Here is a 20,083-nt window from a genome sequence, read left to right as displayed (position 1 = left end):
TACTCCAGTGGCATGTTCCTGTTTTTCTCAGCTTCCTGAATTTAACGCTCCCAGGAACGGGCACCTGAGGTCTTAAGTTCTGGCGTCATCCTTTGCCTGTTCAGCTCTAAGGGTGTCACAAGGGACTGCAGGCTTGGTTTGCTCTGATTAAGCCCTCCCAAAGTGAATTTGGGGCTCATACAATAATAGGATTTTGGAGGTTATTTTGCTTCACTTGGTATCACAACATCCAAAGTGAATTTGGGGCTCTTATAGCAATAGGATATCAGAGGTTATTTTGCTTCGCTTGGTGTCAAAAAGGTTACTTTTCAGTTGATTTGCCCAAATGTCATGGTCTGTGCTTTAAAAAATATCTTGTAGATGGGGGAGGGTAAACTACCAGCACACCAGTAGTTCAGGTTTCTGCCTGTGGCTTCTTTTTTCTTTCTTTTTTAAAAAAATCATTTCTTTTTACTTTAATGAGAGTGATTGTCAGTGTGTTTATGCTGTTTCCTCTTTAGTTTCATCCTGCCAGGATCAAAGCAGGGAGACTACAAGCCAGTTCTAAGTGTCAGCCCTTTGATAAGCTTTCTGCTACTGAGAAACATGCTTTCTTCTTCCATTTTTTTTTGCAGGAATTAACACTTGCCATCTGCCTGTTCTGTGCTTGGAGCTGCTGTTGTGAAAAATGTCTGGGAGTAGTGGCACGGGGGAGGGAAGGAGTGGAAAAAGGAAACAGCATTCCTGATAATACATTTGATAACCCAGACTGAACTGCAAGAAAAAAGGGTTTTTAACTTCTAAGTTAGTGTACTGAAAGGGTTGTTTTAAAACAAGATTAATGTAGGGTTATCCTGAAAGGGTATGAAGTAGGAAAACTTTCACTTTTTAATGTTAAGGTTATCAGGGATAAGATTTCATTTTAAACCTGCAACAGTGAAATATTTCTGTTTCTATAGCTCCTTCTAAGGCCAAAATGAAGCAATAAAATACAAAAGAGCCAGCTTGATTGTCCCTGTTTTATCCTTGCTTTCCCAGGTGATAATCATGACCTTTCTGACAAGGCTGCTCGAACTTATTACTTGGAGAGATACCCAAGAGAGTTCCTGTGAATTCTGAAAAGTCAGAATTGCTTGGAGAGGGGAGGTCTTGGTGCTCTTGCAGGAGAGGGGCTGGGGGCATGGGGTGCTTCAGGAGCACTTGCAGTCACTCTGTAGAGGATGGAAATGAAAGAGGTGAAGGTGGTGTGGGATGGGAAGGTGAGGAGAAACCAGCAAGTGCAGCATGAGGAGGTATTAGTTGTCTGATGCCCTCATCTCACCACAAGCTAGGAAATGAGGTCTCTGTAGGTTTGCTGCTTACCAAAGAGCTTGACAAGGAGCTGTGTCTATCTCACCCCATCCCCATCCCCCCTTTCCTTGGCCCGAGGGACTTTTGCTGCTTTTGATCAAGGAAGAAAATCTATGCACTACATTCACAGCTGTATTTAGCTGCGGGGAGCTTTTGTCCTCTAACTTAATTGAAAATTACTTGCTGTAATTAATTCTTAGAGCTGTGCTCTTCATCCTTTTTGATTGGGGTGTATGTGCCAATCTCTTATAAAACCAAAACTGATCAAGGACTGGGGTGTGGGTGGAGGGAAACCTGACCATATGATGGTCTTTCTGCTTTCCTTCTCTCTCATCTTCATTAATGCTTCTAGCAACTGGATTAAAGGAAGATCACTTAACTAAATCTCCTTCCTTTCTCATTCTCTCTCCTTGATTGCTGTGTGTTTACTTTTTCTTAGAGACAGGCTTGTAGGCACAAGGCACCTGCCTTTTCTTTGGTCCTCATTGGTAAGCTATGTGAACAATTAGTCATTGTTCTGTTTTTTTTTATTTGTTTTTTTCCCTTTAATTCCTCTTCATCCACTCTCTATCTTCCCTATCGTACTTCTTTATCTGCCTGTCCTAAAGGAGTCTGGCTTGAATAGAAAGCTGTGTCAGAGCAGTTGCCTCTGAGAAAAAAAACACTTTTCTTTAGATCATTTGTGAGAATTTTGGACCTTGCTTGGGGTAATGGTTTTGATGTGCTTGTCTTAAGTGGCTTTATAAAGCAGCAAGAATGTTCTGCGGACAGAGTGGCATGAAAATGAGGTGTGCTCAGTACAGCAGCTGAGTGTTTGTTGTGTGTAGCAGCAGAGAAGCTTTCAGTGGCTGTCTGAGGGTCAGATACTGGCTCAGCAGCTGATGTTAGGGAAGAGTATGAGTAAGATCCTGATCTACTTAATGAAAAACATCATCTCAAAGAAAGATACTCTGACTAGGAAGCAAAGCTGTGAAAGTAACGGATGCCTTTTGCTTTCCCTCAGGAAGTCCTCATTGTAAAAATGAAGCCTAAGCTGCTGGTTTATTAACTAGCACTGTAGGATCACTGACAAGACTCCTGTTTCCGGGGTGTGCTCAGTGTGGTGTAGCTTTACCCATCTCCAGCAAAGAACTGGAGGAGTGTTTGTACACAGACTGTTCCAGGGCTGTGGTTGCTGTGGTGGAGTGTACCTGGAAGAAGGGGCTGCTTGGTGGTTGGTACAAAGGCACTGCTGGAACATCACATGGTGGGGAAAAAATAACTTGACTTAGTTCCCCAGGAGCTGGTTGTGCAGGCTTCTCTCTCTGTGCTCTCATTTTATTTTACTAATTCATTAACTAATTATCAGTGCACAGGTGTAGTATGATTAGCTGCCTACTTGCTTGGTTGGTTTTAGGGCTTTTTTGTAGAGTGTCTCAGTGTTCTTTTAATTTTTGTGATTCTGTTTCAAGAGGAAATGGACATGGTAGTTAGAGACCAGTAACCTGCTCCTGGCATTCAACTTGCAGTATTTTTTTCTTATTAAGACTCTTAAGTGAAATTTTAAGAATAAAAATGGGAAAATAAAGTCTAGGAATTGTCCACAAGTGAGAAGAGAAAGTCTTCAAAATTACATGTATGGGTTGCAAATTCTTAACATTAAAACATGGAAGATAAAATGGTGAATTATTGAAGTAGTTGTTTCTGGGTGGACTGGGGCACAAAACCCATCTGGACAGAACCAGCAGTACTGAGAGTGTGTAAACAGCTCTGTGAAATGGGGAAAGCTCTGTAACAACACAAGTACTGGGCTTTAGTGCCTGCTCCTAAGACATGAAACTCAATTAAATCCAGCAGGATAACTGAAACTTCATGGCAGTGCTGTCTGTATTGCTCAGTTTTGTGGCTGTCTGATGGGACAGGGTGTCACTGTTCTGTGTTTACACAGGTAACTTTCAGATAAAGGAAATAAGACTTGAACATTAAGACTTGCTTTGTGTAACTTGGAACTTCCTGCCTTAGGTACATCTGAGTTGATAAATGGAAGTATTCTCTCCAGTGCAGGATCTCCTGTGGGCTTTTGACTGCTCCTCTACACTTATTTGGGTGGTCTAATGATTTTAAAATGTTCTGAGAAATGGATGGTTCTTACTCTGCAGCAGATCAGAATGAGATAATTGCAGAAAAAATTCAGGTGGTCTCACCCTTTCTCATTACTGTACTTCGCCCTGATTACCTGCCTGAGCTGGCACAATGTTTATGCAGTTGTTCAGGGGATGGATCCGGGCTGGCAGGAGGAAGGGAGTGGAGTTCTTATTGATCAGACTCACTGCAGCTGCTTAATTGTTTTTCCTGACTCAAGAAAGGGGCCAGCACATTCATGGGAGCAGTCTGGGAAGGTGCAAACTGCCTCCTTCAGCAGCAGTGAGCTATAAAGCATTCCTACAATAAGCTTAAATCCAGGTTATTTAAAAAGACATGGGAAAAGGACTGTAAAAAACCCAGTTATGTCAGGTTTTTTCTTATTTTGTATTGGATCAATATAGAAGAGGTGGCTTGTGCAGTGGGCTCCTGGGGAGCCCTGCAGCACCCAACCCTGGTGTCTTCCATCTACCTGGCTCCTTCTGTGCTGCTGTCAGATTTATTAATGAGTGCACTATATATAAGTATATTTTTATATATGCACAGATCATATGCATGTATACACACACATTTGAAAATGCACAAATAGAAAGAAGCAAGGACAGCAAGGAACAACCCTCAAAGGTTATCAAAACCAGCACAAACTGGAAGAACCAGCCAGTGGGTCCATGAATCAGAAACTTTATTTTAAGGAACTTTAAGTACTTAAGATGTGTGTTGGGGAGGTTCCTCTGTGGCTGTGGGGATTCTCTAGCTGCCTGAAGGGAGATGGAGGGGTACAGAGGGGGTAGGTGATGTGAAGATCCCTTTGTCCTTAGCTGTGGGGAGCTTCCAGCTGCCTGTAGGTCCATGATGGGGTGTGGAGGTGGTGAGTGGTAGGGTACAGAAATGGTTGGTGGTGTGGTGCTGCCTTTGTCCATGACTGTGATGAGCTTCCAGCAGCCTGTAAGACTGTAATAGGGTGTGGAGATGGAGTATGGTGCAGAGATCCCTTTGTCCTCAACTGTGGAGAGCTTCTAGCTGCCTGTAGGACCATAATGGGGTGTATAAATGGAGGGTGGTGTGGAGAAGTCTTAGTTTATGGCTGTGGGGGGTTTCCAGCTGCCTGTAAGGCCAGACTGGGGCTCTGTGTACCTCCTTACAGACATACAGGGCCTTTGGGGACAGAACTGAAGGACTGGTTTTGGAGTGTGGAGGAAAACTATTCTGTAGTTCACTCCAGACAGGCAGAATGGATGCTGTACCTAAAATGTTCTTTGATTCTGGCTTCCTCCACTCTCATGGGCTCCCTACTGTAAGTAGTTGACTGTTAAGGAGATGTTGTAGCTGAGACACCAGGATTTAGGAAGAAAGCAGAACAAGACAAACTCAGTGTAAATGTTCCTCCAGTGGGTTGGCAGAGACAAGGGTTGTTCTGTAGGGAACCTTGTACCTCTCAAGTACAAGACCCTGTGTAGAGGCTGTGATTGACCCAACCACCACCTTTCCCTCTCCCACTGCAGGAACTCCCACTGCTTGCCTGCAGTTACCCAACTGATTTTCACCCAACAACGTTGGTGCAGTTGCTGACTAGAAAACTAACTTCTTGATTAAGAATAGGAAATGAGAGCATACAGTTTCTAGAAGAATTTGTAGGTGAGAACTGGTTGCAAGTGCCACTGCTGGTCATGAGATGCACATATAGGGTGATAACCTACGCCACAGCTTCATTGCTCTTTATTAGAAGTTCCTACAGACAGGTACTCTGGTGTGTTTGGATAGTAGGGACTGACCCTAATTTAATTTGGGAAAAAGCTTAAAACAATTGCTGATTAAAAATCAAAGGCTGGCTGGCAGACCTTGAAACATTTTATTTATGGCTGTCAAATTTATTGAATTCTAAGCAAATTTTAGACCTTTTTTCCTTCTTCCAGGCTACATCCACAAGGAGTGTCTGCAGGACAGAGTGATTGCTATGCAAGTTGTAAACTGCCACTAATTTTGACAGGATATTGCCTTTAAAACCTAACTCTGGCAGTAAGTTCACATCATTAACATCATTGACAGGGAAAGAACCAGTAATAAATACTCAGCTAATGCCCTTGTACTTTAACTCTCCAATTGTTTCAGATTAGGTATCCTGATGAAAAGGTAATTCTGTCCCACCAGACAGCTGAGGAGTACCTGGAAAACTGGGGTCTAAGCAGCATAACATTTAATTCACTAAAGAATATATATATATTTTAACAAAACCTCAAGGCTTTCTTCTTAAACATTGATGTCTCAGAGTCCAACTGCTACATTGGACTGCAGATATGACCCCATAGTTCTGTCTTAGATCTGATTCTGGCAGTAAATTTTTGTCACCTTTTGATTCAGTTTGACAAAAATGCTCTTGATCTCCTCCCACCCAGGCAGGGAAGGAGAGAGAGAATTAGGAGAGAGGTGCTCTGGATTTAAAACTAAACTACACAGCTTTAATTAAACACCAATGATAAAAGAAAATGTATACAAATATGTTCAGGGAATGTGCAAACCCCTGTTGCCTCCCCCTACCCCCCAGCAACTCCCACAGCACTCTCCTTAGCTGTGAACAGTCTCAAAAAATCCTGGACTGCTGCTGGAGAAAGGACAGAGTGCTGAGGGTCAGGAGAGCTCTAGCCTGGGGGGTTCATGGTGATGGAGTCCTCCCCGGAAGAGAAGGGAAGAAGAAGCAGGAAGGAAGTTGTCTTGTGTGATCTCTGTCCTTCCTCTGAGCTTACGTAGCTCTATGGAATGGAACATCTCTGGCCAGTTTTGCTGTCTGTCTAACTCAGCCTCCTATGGGGGGGGGGGGTTATAGATCTCCCTGTAGTGTCTGAGCCAGCAGAGTAAAGATGTGACCTTGAAGACCCAGCAGTTACAAAAGCATTCCAGCTGTTATTAGCCCAAGCTGGAACACTTTGCTACTAGTTAAAAGAAAGCTTACTGATGGGGGAAAAAAAAATATCAGTAAAAGGATAAATAGCTTCATCCTGGCTCAAACCAAGACAATTTTATAAAATAAAAAAGGTAAATAGCTGCTGAGACTTTATCTCACATCCCCAACAGGGTCTTCTCCTTCCCTCTTCTTAGAAGCCATTTTAACCACTTTAAACTCCACAGAACTGCTAATATAGGTTATGTAAAGTTCCTGACTGAGAACTGAAGTCAGAAACAACACAGGTAACTTGCAAAAAAAATAAATGTGATGAGGAAGTAGTTCTAGCTTTCTAGAAACAGCATGCCTGTATGGATTAGTATCATCATTTTATAGGAAAAAAGAATGCAGAACTTATTTTTTCTGGTTCTTTTCTAAATGCAGAGCTATGTTCAGACTCCTAGCCTTGCAGTGATCAGGCTGTATCTCTGCCCAAAATGCTTCTTGTTTCCATTTCTTTGTGGCAGTGAATTTGAAGTACTGAAGGGAAGGTTCTGATAGTCTCACTATCTCTCCTCCAAGCTTGTCTGAGCTCTCTGAGAGTGAGAGGACTCCCTGAATGCACTTAGTAGAGTCTGCTTGAAATGGGATAGGAAAACATGGCCTGAACTCTGTTTGCTCTTTACTTCCCACGTATCAAATGGCAAGTCTCAAGGCTATTTAAAAATGCAGAATGGTTCACAAATTCACATCAAAATGGTAGATGAATGGCTTTGAGGGCACTCACATTTCTGTAGATGCTGTCAGATTGGGAACTGGACAGTTGAGGGCAGAGCTGCTGTACAGGGGGAAGTAGACAGGCTGGAGGAATGGACCAGCAGAGACATTACATTCAAGAGGACAGGCTTGAGAAAGAGGAACCCCCTGTAGCAATGGGAGCTGGGGCTGGGATCTGCTGGAAAGGTCCTGAGTGTCTCTGTAGGCATCATGCTGAGCCTCCCCTGATGGCGAAGAAGGTCAACAGTGTCCTGGGCCTTTGTGGGGAAGGAATTATCTCCCTTTACTCAGCAATAGTTAACCTGCCTCCAGATACCCCATCTGGTTTTGAGCTGTGGGAGCACCACAGTCAGAAACCCGACTGTAGCCCCATTACCAGCCAGAGGCACCTCTGTCCTTGCCTGTCCTTTTTCTGGCCCTAACAATGTATGTTCAGGTAGCATGAGCCTTTCCTTCCAGGGTCCTCCTTTCCTTCCAGTGTCACCTTATCTGCAGCCTCCTTGCACGCTGCTGGCAGTGGCCAGGGCCCCTTCCCCACCCACAGCAGGAGGAGCAGCATCTGTTGCCTCTTGATTGCTGCCTTGTCCTGCTTCCTAACCTAAATATGTTTGTGTGTGTGTGGCTGTAAGGGATGAGGCCCTCTGACATGATGGCTGCTTGTCAGTTGTGTGGAAAGCTGGTTGGTTGGCACTGGAGGTCTCCCCATCCCTACAGGATGTGAGTCTGTGTGTGGGTCTCATCTTCCTCCCCAGTGCTGCCCTCTTCCCTACCCTCTTTGCCTTTGGGAGGTTGGTCTCTGTGGGCTTGAAGGACCTTCTCTCTGCCAGATGCTTTTTTCCACCAATAAGTTACCCTCTGAAAACTAGTGTGGGGCTTTGAAGGATCTCTCTCTTCTTTGGGAAGAATCAGTGCTGCTTCTGCCAGACATTTTTCCTGGTGCACACGTGTTCCTATCACAGCAGGCAGGCCCTGCCAGAGCCATGGTACCTGAAATGGGCTCAGCCCCCTTCCCTAACGACTTCCTAGGTTGGAATAGCAACCACAGCCTCATTACTGGGATATTCCCTGCTCAGCTTCACAGGGCAGTGAGGGACAAACCAGTACCTGGGAGCAGCCCCTGAACCCCTTGGGGTGTCCCTACCAGGCAAGTCACTGGAGCAACTGGGGAATCTAGGCAAGACTACAAGTCATGTTGGTGGGGTGAGGCTGCACTAAGCTCACCATAGCATCCCTGCCCTCATCTCCCACCCTCTGTGTATCCAGCAGTGATGCTGCACTTGCTGGCACAGCAGCTGGAGTCCCTGCCCTGACCAGTATTTGCTGAGCTGCTCTGCTGTCTGTAGAGTTTCAGCTGCTCAAAGTGTTGTTGGCCAGCAGTGCCAAGATCTGGTGTGCTTGGAGGGTGGTGAAAGAAATGTGTTTATCATATCCTTGACATCCACAAACTGCTTGACTTCAGAAGCAGCACCACATTCTGTGGGATCTTCAAATTACTAAACTCATGAGATGGATTTGAGTTGCTTTGTTAGAGCCATTGCAAGTGCAATGCTTAGACTACTGCTTTGGTTAGGAAGTCATAGAATGGTTTGGGTTGGAAGGAACCTTCAAGATTATCTAGTTCCAACCCCCTGCATAGGCAGGGATACCTCCCAGCAGCCCAGGCTGCTCCAAGCCCCATCCAACCTGCCCTTCAGCACTGCCAGGGATGGGGCAGCCACAGCTTCCCTGGGCAACCTGGGCCAGGGTCTCCCCACCCTCACAGCCCAGAATTTCTCCCTCACATCTCAGCTCCAGCTCCCTCTGCCAGCTGGAAACCCTTCCCCCTGCTCCCATCCCTCCCTGCCCTTGTCCCAAGCCCCTCCCCAGCTTTCCTGGAGCCCCTTCAGGCCCTGGAAGGTGCTCTCAGGTCTCCCTGGAGCCTTCTCTTCTCCAGGCTGAACACCCCCAACTCTCAGCCTGTCCTCGTAGGAGAGATGGATGCCTTGTTTTGTCTGAAACAGCCCCATTTGTTATTGCTTAAGGTAGACTTGTGGCTGGTTTTGGTGTGGATTTTTTTTAATATTTAAAAATAATGCCCAAACACTGAGGTGAGGATCTCTAAGGAACTTCTCTTTTGCTTGCATGAGGTTTCTGCCTTGTGATTAGTGGCTCTTACTGGTGTTCTAATGCAGGCAAGGGTTTCCAGTGTGTCTGAGCTCACTGGGTTGTGTGCTAACACCTCGCTGCTGCCTTGCTGGGCTCCAGCAGCTTGAGAAGTTCTTTGCTAAGCAGTGAACTGTTACAGTTCTTTTTAATACATCGATGAACTACTTAAAGCTGCTCATGAGCCTCTCACCCCAGCATCCAGTAATTGTATCCCTATGTGCTATTGGTGATATCTTCTTGGAATTCAGAAGTCCAGTGAGATGCTGCATACCTTGTCTAACCTAACTTACCTTCCTAGTGTCTCTTGCTTCACATGACAGGAAACTTAGTGTTGGTGGAGAGTGACTGTGCAGTAATATTAATGACCTCAGAAAATATGCTTTGCATAAAGGCCTACTAGACTTTATTCTTCATAATTCAAATCTCTCATGCACAAGTCTGTTGTGTGGTTTACCATTACAGCTCTTCCACTTTGAAAAATGCATGACTGTGAAGCCTTCAGATGTATCATTTTATTTGCTAACTGTAAAGCAAACCAGCAAAAACTTATTTTTTTTGAGCATTTGCAATAGGGATAAACTTCAGCAGTCATTATGTTTGAGCCCACCTGACTGCAAGGCCTCTGGAAATTCTCAGTTTAGTCTAATAAATGGTGTTCATACCCAAGGAGTGTGTGGCAAGAAGCTAAGCTGGTCCGTAGGCTTTGAAGCTCCAACTCTAAAGAAAAACAGTAAAGCAGGAACCAATGAAAAGCAGTAAAGGGTGTTCCACAGAGGGCTGGGATAGGAGCTGTCTTGAGATCAGTCTTCTGGTGCTACTGAATGTGTGAGCCAGAGCTCACATCATCACCACATCTGAAGTTATACCAAGTCTTGTGAAATTCCTTCTTTCCCAGGATTTTCAGGTCATAGTGAATAGAAAGCTTTGAGATTTTTTTTTTTTTTTGCTTGTAACCCCTTTTTTTTCCCCCTCCTTTTTGCATTTCTGATGGCAGGAAATCTTAGCTAACTGATTGCAGCCTTAGCAAATTCAAATGCTATTTGGATGCTCTTGGCTGACTCATTTTTGTTCCCTAGGAAACAAATAAGGTAGCTTCAATCAAAAATGCATGTTAATATCTTTGTAAAAGAAATGTTTGTGCTGTTGCTTCAGGAAAGTCTTGCCTCAGTTTTGCACAACTCCAGACCATAAACTGTGTAATGTATTATGTGTTATTCTAGTCTTGTTGGCAAACAATACAGTGTGTCCTAAAAAGCTATTAAAGATACTGTGCTATTTAATAATCATACGTTAAAGCAAAACTATGTATGGAATTATGATCATGGGAAATGAAGTTTTCATGTGCTCTTGCCTCACTCTTCTCAGATTAGTCATTTGTTTTCTGGTGGGCTGCCTATGAGCCACTAAAAGAGAAGCTTTCCCTTCTGAAATACTTGTTGGGCCCCATTGTTTTTGTTTTATTTTTAGGCCTTTTTTTAGCTGTGTTCTTAGTAACGACTTCGATTCCAGAGCCATCTGAGAGCTTGAACAATAATGGCTTGCCTTTTTATTCTAAGCCATGAAGAAATGAAAATGTATTTTAAATTCACACATCTCATCTTGCTGGTGTTCAAAACCTGTTGTCAAGCTGCAGAAGTAGTTTCTGATTTTGAGCAAATGTTCACAGAATCACAGAAGGTATGGAGTTGGAAATGACCTTTAAAGGCTGAACATTTTATTGGCTATTTTTTCCCTAGTGACAGTTCGTGCAGCTCATATTGTTGTGCTTTTCCCAGCACTTTTCAAACCCTCCTGAAGATTCTCCTTCTTGCAGAGCAAGTTTCCCTGTGCTGCAGAGGCTGCCTTGTGGCAAGCAGTGTGGGAGCTGAGGCTGGCTGACCTCTATTTTAAATGTCAGAGGTGCTTCACCCTTGCCTTTCAGATGCCATTTGCCTATTTTAACCCTTCCTTAGGACTCTCCTTGAAAAAACACTTTCAGAGAAGCACCAGCCATAGTATTTGCAGCTGGAGTCATTGTTTTTTTTACTGCTGTGGATCGATTGCCTCTACACTGCCAGGCCTGGCTGGGTTGACTGTGTTATTATAGCTGAGAGGTGTCTTGTCCAAACTGGATGTCAGCAGACAAGCTGAGTTTCTTGATGACCAAGTGAATTTATAGAGCCTTTAAAATCCCTGTGTTATAAAATAGGGATACTTACTTATCCTCTTATTTCATAACAGCCTCTGTGGGTGAATCGCTCCCTGTTAGTCCGTGTTGTAAAAGGACACGCATCCCTACCCCTCTGTCAGTGTTTTTTCTTTGTCAGATTAGACTTGTCTTCCCTGATTTTGCCCCTGGTCTCCCCAGGCATGTCCAGGATAGTGTGATTGATATAATAGAATCACAGAATGGTTTGGGTTGGAAGGGACCTTAGAGATCATCCAGTCCCACCCCTGCATGGGCAGGGACACCTCCCAGCAGCCCAGGCTGCTCCAAGCCCCATCCAACCTGCCCTTCAACACTGCCAGGGATGGGGCAGCCACAGCTTCCCTGGGCAACCTGGGCCAGGCTCTCCCCACCCTCACAGCACAGAATTTCCTCCTGATGTCTAATCTAAATTTCCCTTCTATAAGTTTTCTAATTCTGATCATCGTAGGTCATTAATATTAAAGTTTTCAGATTTTAACCTGTTGTTTCCTAGCCTCGATATTAGTTGAGGGTGCAGGATAGCTATGAAGAACAGATGGTGTCTGAGTACATGTGTTCTGTACACTTGAAAGTTCAGAGCTTTGCCAGTGATGCAAGTTTAGGAAAATACTGCATGAACACAGGGAGGTTTCAGTCATCAGTGGCTCTTGCCCCACTGTGCTGTGTAATGTGCTGTGTGCTGCAGAGGGCTGACTTGAAAACACTCACAGGGTTGTAGCATTTCCTGCCCTAAGGCCTTTCAGAGATGCTTATAATCACTCCCTCGGCTGAACAAGGAATGAGAATAAATGTATTCTCTACAGATGGGAATGACAAGTGCTTATATTCTTTCATAAATGCAATAACTGCTTAAAATGAAGAGGGTTTCAGGTCAGAAGAGTTGCATCCTACTGTTCTATTTAGCCAAACATTTCCTTGTCAGGTGCCCATTCATTTTAGTCATGGGTTTTAGGTGACATTTTCAAAATGTTCTGTCCTGAATTGTCTGGTGTTTGTATCCCTTTTGTTGGTACAAGGAGGCCTCCTGTGTGGACCAGGAACTCAGTCTGTAGGAAATACTGAGGTTGGCCTCACATCTGTGTCCTGCTCATTGCCAGGATTGTGCTGTCCTTAGACTTTCTGTAGGCATCTGCTGACAGTTGCTGTCAGGGTGCTGGGCTAACCAGCCCTTCGGTCTGCCCTGGGATGGCCTCTTTCAGGTGACAGCAGAGCAGCCAACAAGCAAGTCCCTGCTGTGACATGTGCTGTCCAAACATCACAGACCTGCAGGGAGCTTTGAGTTGCTTTCAGCTGGGCAAGTGGGGGTGAAATTGTGTCACAGGCAGTGAGGAATGATACCAGAAAGGAAGAATGCCCAGAGATGCTATGGGGGCTCCATCCCTGGAGGTGTTCAAGGGCAGGTTGGATGGGGCTTGGAGCAACCTGTTCTAGTGGGAGGTGTCCCTGCCTGTGCAGGGGTTTGGAACTCGAGGATCTTTAGGGTCCCTTCCAACTCCAAACATTCTGTGATTCTGTTCTGCTTCACTGACATGAGGGCTGTTTTTGGGGCCAGGTTTTTTTTCCTTCAGAAAGGTGCTCGCTCATAAAGATACATCAGTGACTTCTGCAGATGATTCTTTGTTTAGTGCTTGTGTGCAAAATGCATTCTCTATGAACTTTTAAGTAATTGGGGAAACTTGTTTTTCATTCTCTGGATTTTACTGAGAAGATCCTTGAGACCCTTCTAAGTACAGTTAAAAATCTGGGTTTGGAGAGTAGCAGAAGTGGTTTTTACAATGATGTGTGTTGTATTTAACCTTCAGGAGTAGCACTTAGGTCTTTTTTTTTTTTTTTCAACCCACTTGTATCCAGTGAACGTCATGAGAGGGGAAAGTGTCAAAACTGACAGAAATCCCAGTCTTTATTTGAGAGTCTGTGGTAAACAGGTGCTTTGACTCTCCTGTACCCACCTCCTTGACGATTAATGTAACTTGAAATGACAAGCTGTATTTTTATTTTTCACAACATCAGCTTCATTTTACTGTGCCTGTTTACAGACCTTTCCTGCAGGGTGGGGAGGAAGGAAATACTGTTTAAAGTGAGGATTTTTGTCTGTCTTCCAGCAGCACAGATCGAGAATTTATTTGTGTTATCTGCCTTGGGGAAACCTGTTCCAGAGTCTAGACTCCTCACTTAGAGCCTTCATTTAGCTGGGAATCATGGAATCATAGAATGGTTTGGATTGGAAGGGGCCTTAAAGATGATCTAGATCCAACCCCCCTGCATGGGCAGGGACACCACCCACTAGATAAGGTTGCTTAGAGCCCCATCCAACCTGCCCTTGAATACTGCCAGGGATGGGGGAGCGTGTTACTGCCTTGGCAAACACATCAGGGTATCAGTGACAGAAAGAGGTCTTTAATCTTTTATAATAAAGAATGATACAGAAAGAGAATAGGGTAGAAGTGAGAGTTAGGTTGGAGGTTAGTTTATTCAGTGGTATTTTGTAGGACAGGAAGAACTTGTTGCACCGCAGAGCTGGGAACTGTTCAAAACCAGTAAGCATGTAGTTCAGATCTTGATTTTCAGAACTAAATGAAGACCTTAATCTTCTTTTGCAGAACCAAAAAACGAAGGAACAGATTGAAAGCTTGTTACAGAATGGAAAGCACAAGGAGTTACGGGACCGGCTGTGCTGCAGGCTGAGCTTTGGGACCGCCGGGCTGCGCTCTGCCATGGGAGCAGGATTTTGCTACATTAATGATCTGACAGTGATCCAGTCAACACAGGTAAGCTGTGCAGTTGTTTGGGAGAGGCCTTCATGGTTTCACAGAGTTCGGGTGCTCCAGTGCACTGAAATAGGAGCTGAGGGGGAAGCACAGTAGCCATTCAGCAAGAGAGTGATAACATGGAATGTTTAGTGGTGGAAGAAAGTGAAGTAGCTTGTAGAGGTTTCACTGAGCATCCTAGGAGGCAAAATCTAATCACTTCCTCTGGAATTTGGCCAGTAGTTGAAGTCTGTTACACTGCTCTGAAATTGGAAATTGTTAGCTGTCCTAAGAACTTCCATAGCATCATAGAATGGTTTGGGTTGGAACGATCTTAAGGGACCTTCAAGATCATCTAGTTCCAACCCCCCTGCATGGGCAGGGCCACCTCCCAGCAGCCCAGGCTGCTCCAAGCCCCATCCAACCTGCCCTTCAACACTGCCAGGGATGGGGCAGCCACAGCTTCTCTGGGCAACCTGGGCCAGGGTCTCACCTTTTCCATAAATGCCTTAGGAAGGAAGAGTTCATGTTGATTTAATTTTTGGTCAAAAGTGCTTCATGCTCCTTTTCCATATTGCTGTCTCATAGTGGATTTCTTCTTAGCATTTGCTGATTGTACAGCACCAGGGTTCTTTTCAGCTGGTGTGTTACTCTCTCAGTTTTTCCCCCAAAGAAACAGATTAAATAACAACTCTTTACAGCTGAACTTCCTAAGAAGTTAATGCTGAGTACATTTGAAATCAGTCTGATATATTCCAGACTTTGAGCACATGAAAGATGACTCCAAATTTCAATATTGATTTATCTAGGGTTGTAGTTCTTTTGAGCTATCATTCCTGACTTTGATAGTCAATCTTGCACTTACTTCATTATCGTAAATATCAAGCAAAAAGCAGCTGGATTCTTAACCTGCCAAGTGCAGCTTTCTGTCACCCTAGTGAAGATGGTGGGAGGCAAAGAAATAGAAGGGTTGAATCCTATTGAACATGGATAGCAGGAGTCAGAAACTGGGTGTTTCATAGTTCTTTTCCTCATGAACATGTAAAATACAAATGGATTTGGACTGTGCACGTTAAATAAATTAAAACATCTGGGAGGGTTGGCTGATCCACCTGAAGGCTGTGCAGCCATTCAGTGAGATCCAGACAGGCTGGAGAGCAAAGAGGAACCTCATGAGGTTCAACAAGAATAAGAGTAGCGTCCTGTGCCTGGGGAGAAAAACCACCATGAACTGATAGAGATGAGGGGTTGAGCTTCTAGAAAGCAGCCCCATGGAGAAGGACTCTGGGGTCCTGTTGGACAACAGGTTATCCATGGGACAGCAATGTGCCCTTGTGGCCAAGAGAGCCAGTAGTGTCTTGGGATGCATTAAGAACAGTGTGGCCAGCAGGTCAAGGGAGGTTCTCCTCCCCCTCTGCCCTAGTGAGACCCCACCTGGATTACGGTGTTCAGTTCTAGGCTCCTCAGTTCAAGAGGGGCAGGGAGATGCTGGAAGGAGTCCAAGGGAGACTACAGGGATGATGAAGGGACTGGAACATCTGTCTGATGGGGAAAGGCTGAGAGACCTGGGGCTGGTTAGTCTGGAGAAGAGAAGACTGAGAGGGGACCTTGTTAATGTCTATAAATATCTGCAGGGTGGGTGTCAAGAAGGGGCCAGTCTCTTTTCAGTGGTGCCTGTGACAGGACGAGGGGAAACAGCACCAAGTGACAACACAGGGAGTTGCACCTCAACATGAGGAGAAACTTCTTTCCTGTGAGGGTGGCAGAGCCCTGGGACAGGCTGCCCAGGGAGGGTGTGGAGTCTCCTTCTCTGGAGACTTTCAAGACCCACCTGGATGTGTTCCTGTGGGATCTGCCCTGGGTGTTCCTGCTGCAGCAGGGGGGTTGGACTTGATCTCCAGGGGTCCCTTCCAACCCCTGTGACTGACTCTATAAATATACTTAAACATTTCATTTGTTTCCACCTTCGGTCTTGACTGTTGAAAATATAACAATGGGGTAGGTTTGTAACCATTGTACTTGGAACATTTACGTTGAAAGGTTTTTTTTATGACAGACCTACTGAATCTTACCTACTTGGTCAAGTACTTTTTAATAATTGGAGCTTCAGCCATATGATGAAAGGTGTTTCGTTACATGGTTTATAAAGGGTTGATAGAAAATATAAAGGGTTTATAAAGGGTTGGTCTTCAGAGGTCCCTTCCAACCCCTAACATTCTGTGATTCTGTGATAAAATCTCTCATTTAATCCTGTGTGCTTCTAAAATAGCCATCTCTCTGCAGGTTAATGCTCTGATGCAAATCCCTCAGCAGGCACAACTGCAATAATTTGTTTTCTGTTGGCTCAGGGCAAAGTGCTGTGCTTAAAACTTGGAACAGCTGGAACACTATTAAGCTGGTTGACATATTGCTAATGCCTGGCTCATACAACTGCAGCCCAAACTCTTGCACTGAAACCAAATTCCAAGAGCTGTTTATATAGACTTGGAAAAGGAGTAACATGTTGGAGCTTATTAGTAGAAACCCAGCCTTGTATCTGATCATTTTTTCTCTTCAGTTTCATCTTGGATGTAACAAAGTTTGCTTTAGGTTTCTGATCTCTAAACTGGGCACACCTTAGAATGATGCTTGCTTTGGTTCTAGGTCTGATATGAGATGATTCAACTTATTTTTAAAATTATATTTTAAATTAAAAACATTAAATAAACACATTTTAAAAACAGCTTAAAAACTAGTAGTTTGTTGCAACTCATGGAATCGTTCAGAGCAGCGAAGTTGCTTTAAAGAATTCCACTTTTCTTTGAAGCAGGGTGAAACATCTTGATAATGCAGAGGAAGTGAATGAGAGTCACTTGATTTTTTTGGCCTGTGCAGCCAGAATTGTGAGCTGCCCACGTTCCCAGCTCCTGGGTGTTGTGTGCTGCCTTTGTGTTTCCAGGCTCGTGGAAGCGTGACTGCGCTTGGACTGACTGACTGATAAACATACTTGGCAGAAAGGGGAAAGTTTCATTTTGGTCAGCAGGGAAAGTGTTTGCAAGTTCAGTGTCATGGGCATGACTGCTCTCTGAAAGTAACAAACTAGTTTGTATCGATTGCTCCCACTGTGGAGCTTCTATTTTTAGTTGCTTATTAAAGCCATATATCAGGTTAGGAAAAACCATCCCTGGGAAGCAGATTAGAACTTGTTTCTGAAGTGCTTTAGGTGTAATCTCTGAGTAGTCTTGGTTCAGAAGCTAATGACATTAACAGTTTTGCTGGACCTAATTAGAAAATGGGCAACCCTGCCTGTCCCTCTTTGTCCTTTCCTGCTACAGGAGTAAATGGCCATTCAAAGTAGACTGCAGTGTAGTTCAAATATTGCCTTCAATTAAAATAGACCTTGTAGTGAGAGGACAAGAGGTTATGTATCAGAACTGGAAGAGGGAAGATTGAGATGAGATGTGAGGGGGAAATTCTGGGCTGTGAGGGTGGGGAGACCCTGGCCCAGGTTGCCCAGGGAAGCTGTGGCTGCCCCATCCCTGGCAGTGTTGAAGGGCAGGTTGGATGGGGCTTGGAGCAGCCTGGGCTGCTGGGAGGTGTCCCTGCCCATGCAGGGGGTTGGAACCTGATGATCTTGAAGGTCCCTTCCAACCCAAACCATTCCATGACTCTATGATTAGTTAAGGTGTGTGCTTAAGCACGTTCTGTGTTCTTCACTTCCATGATTATGGTGATATCACGAAAAGCCTGATCCAGAAAGGTACAGGATATCCAGAAGTGGCTTTTGACTCACCTGAAGATTGTAGCTATGTCACCCATGCATAAAGCCCAAACTTTTCTGCTCAAGTACTGCTTCTGTCCTTCTGAACCTGTTGCTTTTTATTAATGGGTGAGTAACCTGTCACTGACCTCCACAATTATAAAACCAGTCATCTGTGCATCATTCATGTGGTAATAGTTGAAATATTTAAATCCTGAACTTCATAAAACTATTACCATCCCTTGATTTCATCAACCAAAAATTTTTGTCCCATTCTTGATAGCATCCTTCTCCCCTCACTTCTCTTCTGAAAATTGTTCATAAGGAACTGGCCATGCAAGAAGATGATTTAAATCATGGCAGTAGAAGGAGACTAGATCTGCCTGTGAATTTTATATAAGGAAATCACCTGAACTGTGCAGTAGTATAAATATTTGTAATACTTCAGTGGACCGAATGAGAATTTTGATTTACATCCACAGAGGCAGTTACACATTTGTGTGCTGGCACTTGCTAGTAAGTTATTAATTATCGCCAGGAAAGTAATGGCAAGGTGTTGACTTGGATATTTTCAGTTTAGAAGCAGGAGCTATCCCAGGTGAAATTAGATGGAGATGCTATCAAAACCTGAGTCTTGTAAAAAGGAAATAAGACTTCTTTAAATGGAGAACCTTATTAAAGAAAGGACTTACTGCCAGAGGTGTTGAAGTTACTAACTGCCCTCTGAGAAAGGGAGAATGGCACCTGGGATAAAATAGGTGGGAACATGAGTAGGAGGTTCAGATAGTGGGGGGGCGCTCAGCATTCACTTCTCACTGTCATTTTTAATTTATTTTAATTTCCTGCAGCTTTATATATTTATATATTTGGATTTCAGCTGTGGTATCTTTGGCTAAGCTGAAGGTATTTTCTCCTCATGCTGCATATTTCATCATCTTAATTTTAAACAGAACTTCTCGATGGCAGAATGTCAAGACTTCCCTGTCTTTATTCATATGAAATCTCTGGTCTCTGTCAAACAGTGAAGCTGGTTTAAGGGACTGTCCTAGGAAAAATCTCAGTCCTCCTGGAGAAGTGTCACTCAGGTTGTCGTGGCACCCCATAGCTCCCAAAAATGCTCAGGCAGAAATGGCTGGGGTGAGTGAGCAAGGAAGGAAGTACAGAAGATAAAATCTGCTGAAACGATCAATATAGGCCCTTTACTTTGCAATAAAAAGAAATCAGCTCTTCTGTTTTTGAGGGAGGAGGGAATGGAAAGCTGGGAGCTGTGCAAGGGTGTGAGCATTGGAACCAAAAATCCAAGCCAGCTTTGGTGGTTGTTGTTGGGAATAAAGCACGAGGAAGAAGGCTGATACGCAGAATCCTAGAGATGCCAGGATTGCCAGGATGTTCCAGGGATGCCTCTGCTGTTGAGAGAGAGCTCCTGGGTGTGAAACAGAAATAGTGAATAACACAATTGGTAAAGAGAGTTTTGTTTGTAGTATATTGGCTGACTTCTGTAGGACAGGAGTGTTAGTTGGTTTATCTGAACTTACCTTGGTTCGTGCTGCTTCTGAGGAAGTTTAGATGCCCTGTTTTCTTCTTCTTATCAGTACTGGTTTGTCTAATAGGGTCCTGCTTCTTGTGTAAATATTTTGTGTGTGTCTGGTTTCTTGATGTTTGAGAAACTAGTTCAGATAAAACTCTGCAATGTCCTCTGATCTGAAGATACCACTTGGCTAAATGAGGATCTGTTGATAAGAAATCTGTTCACCTCTTTAAATGTGACTGAATCTGTTCAAGTCAAACTTATACAAGTTTTCCCTATTCCTTTGTCTTGTATTGCTTTACAGCTGTGCACCCAAGTTCTCAAGAAGTTGTCAAGGCAATGTGAGCACGTTTGTGTGGCAACACATGTCAGTTTGGCGTGAAGGTGACTCAGCTGGTGTGTGTAACATGACACAGCTTCCAGTTCTGTCAATATTCAAAAATTTTTATTTATTTCAATTTTTTTTCCTCTCTTCCCTCTGTAGAAACACTACATCTGTAGTTGAAATGGTTCTCCAAAGACATCATGGAATGGTTTGGGTTGGAAGGGACCTTATAGATCATCTATTTTCAACCCCCCTGCATGGGCAGGGCCACCTCCCAGCAGCCCAGGCTGCTCCAAGCCCCATCCA

General features: G+C 44.1%; 1 protein-coding gene across 1 annotated transcript in view; it reads left to right on the top strand.

Moving 5' to 3' along the window:
• Positions 1 to 20,083, top strand: part of PGM2L1 (phosphoglucomutase 2 like 1) — a 45,614-nt gene that overhangs the window by 738 nt on the left and 24,793 nt on the right. Inside the window, exon 2 of the mRNA XM_051608706.1 lies at positions 14,039 to 14,206. Within this exon, the coding sequence (XP_051464666.1) occupies positions 14,039 to 14,206 (168 nt within the window). The remainder of the gene's footprint in view (positions 1 to 14,038; positions 14,207 to 20,083) is intronic.

This window comes from Apus apus, chromosome 1, assembly GCF_020740795.1.
Source record: "Apus apus isolate bApuApu2 chromosome 1, bApuApu2.pri.cur, whole genome shotgun sequence".
In the NCBI taxonomy this organism is placed as follows: Eukaryota; Metazoa; Chordata; class Aves; order Apodiformes; family Apodidae; genus Apus; species Apus apus.
This window is presented reverse-complemented; position numbering and strand designations above follow the sequence as displayed.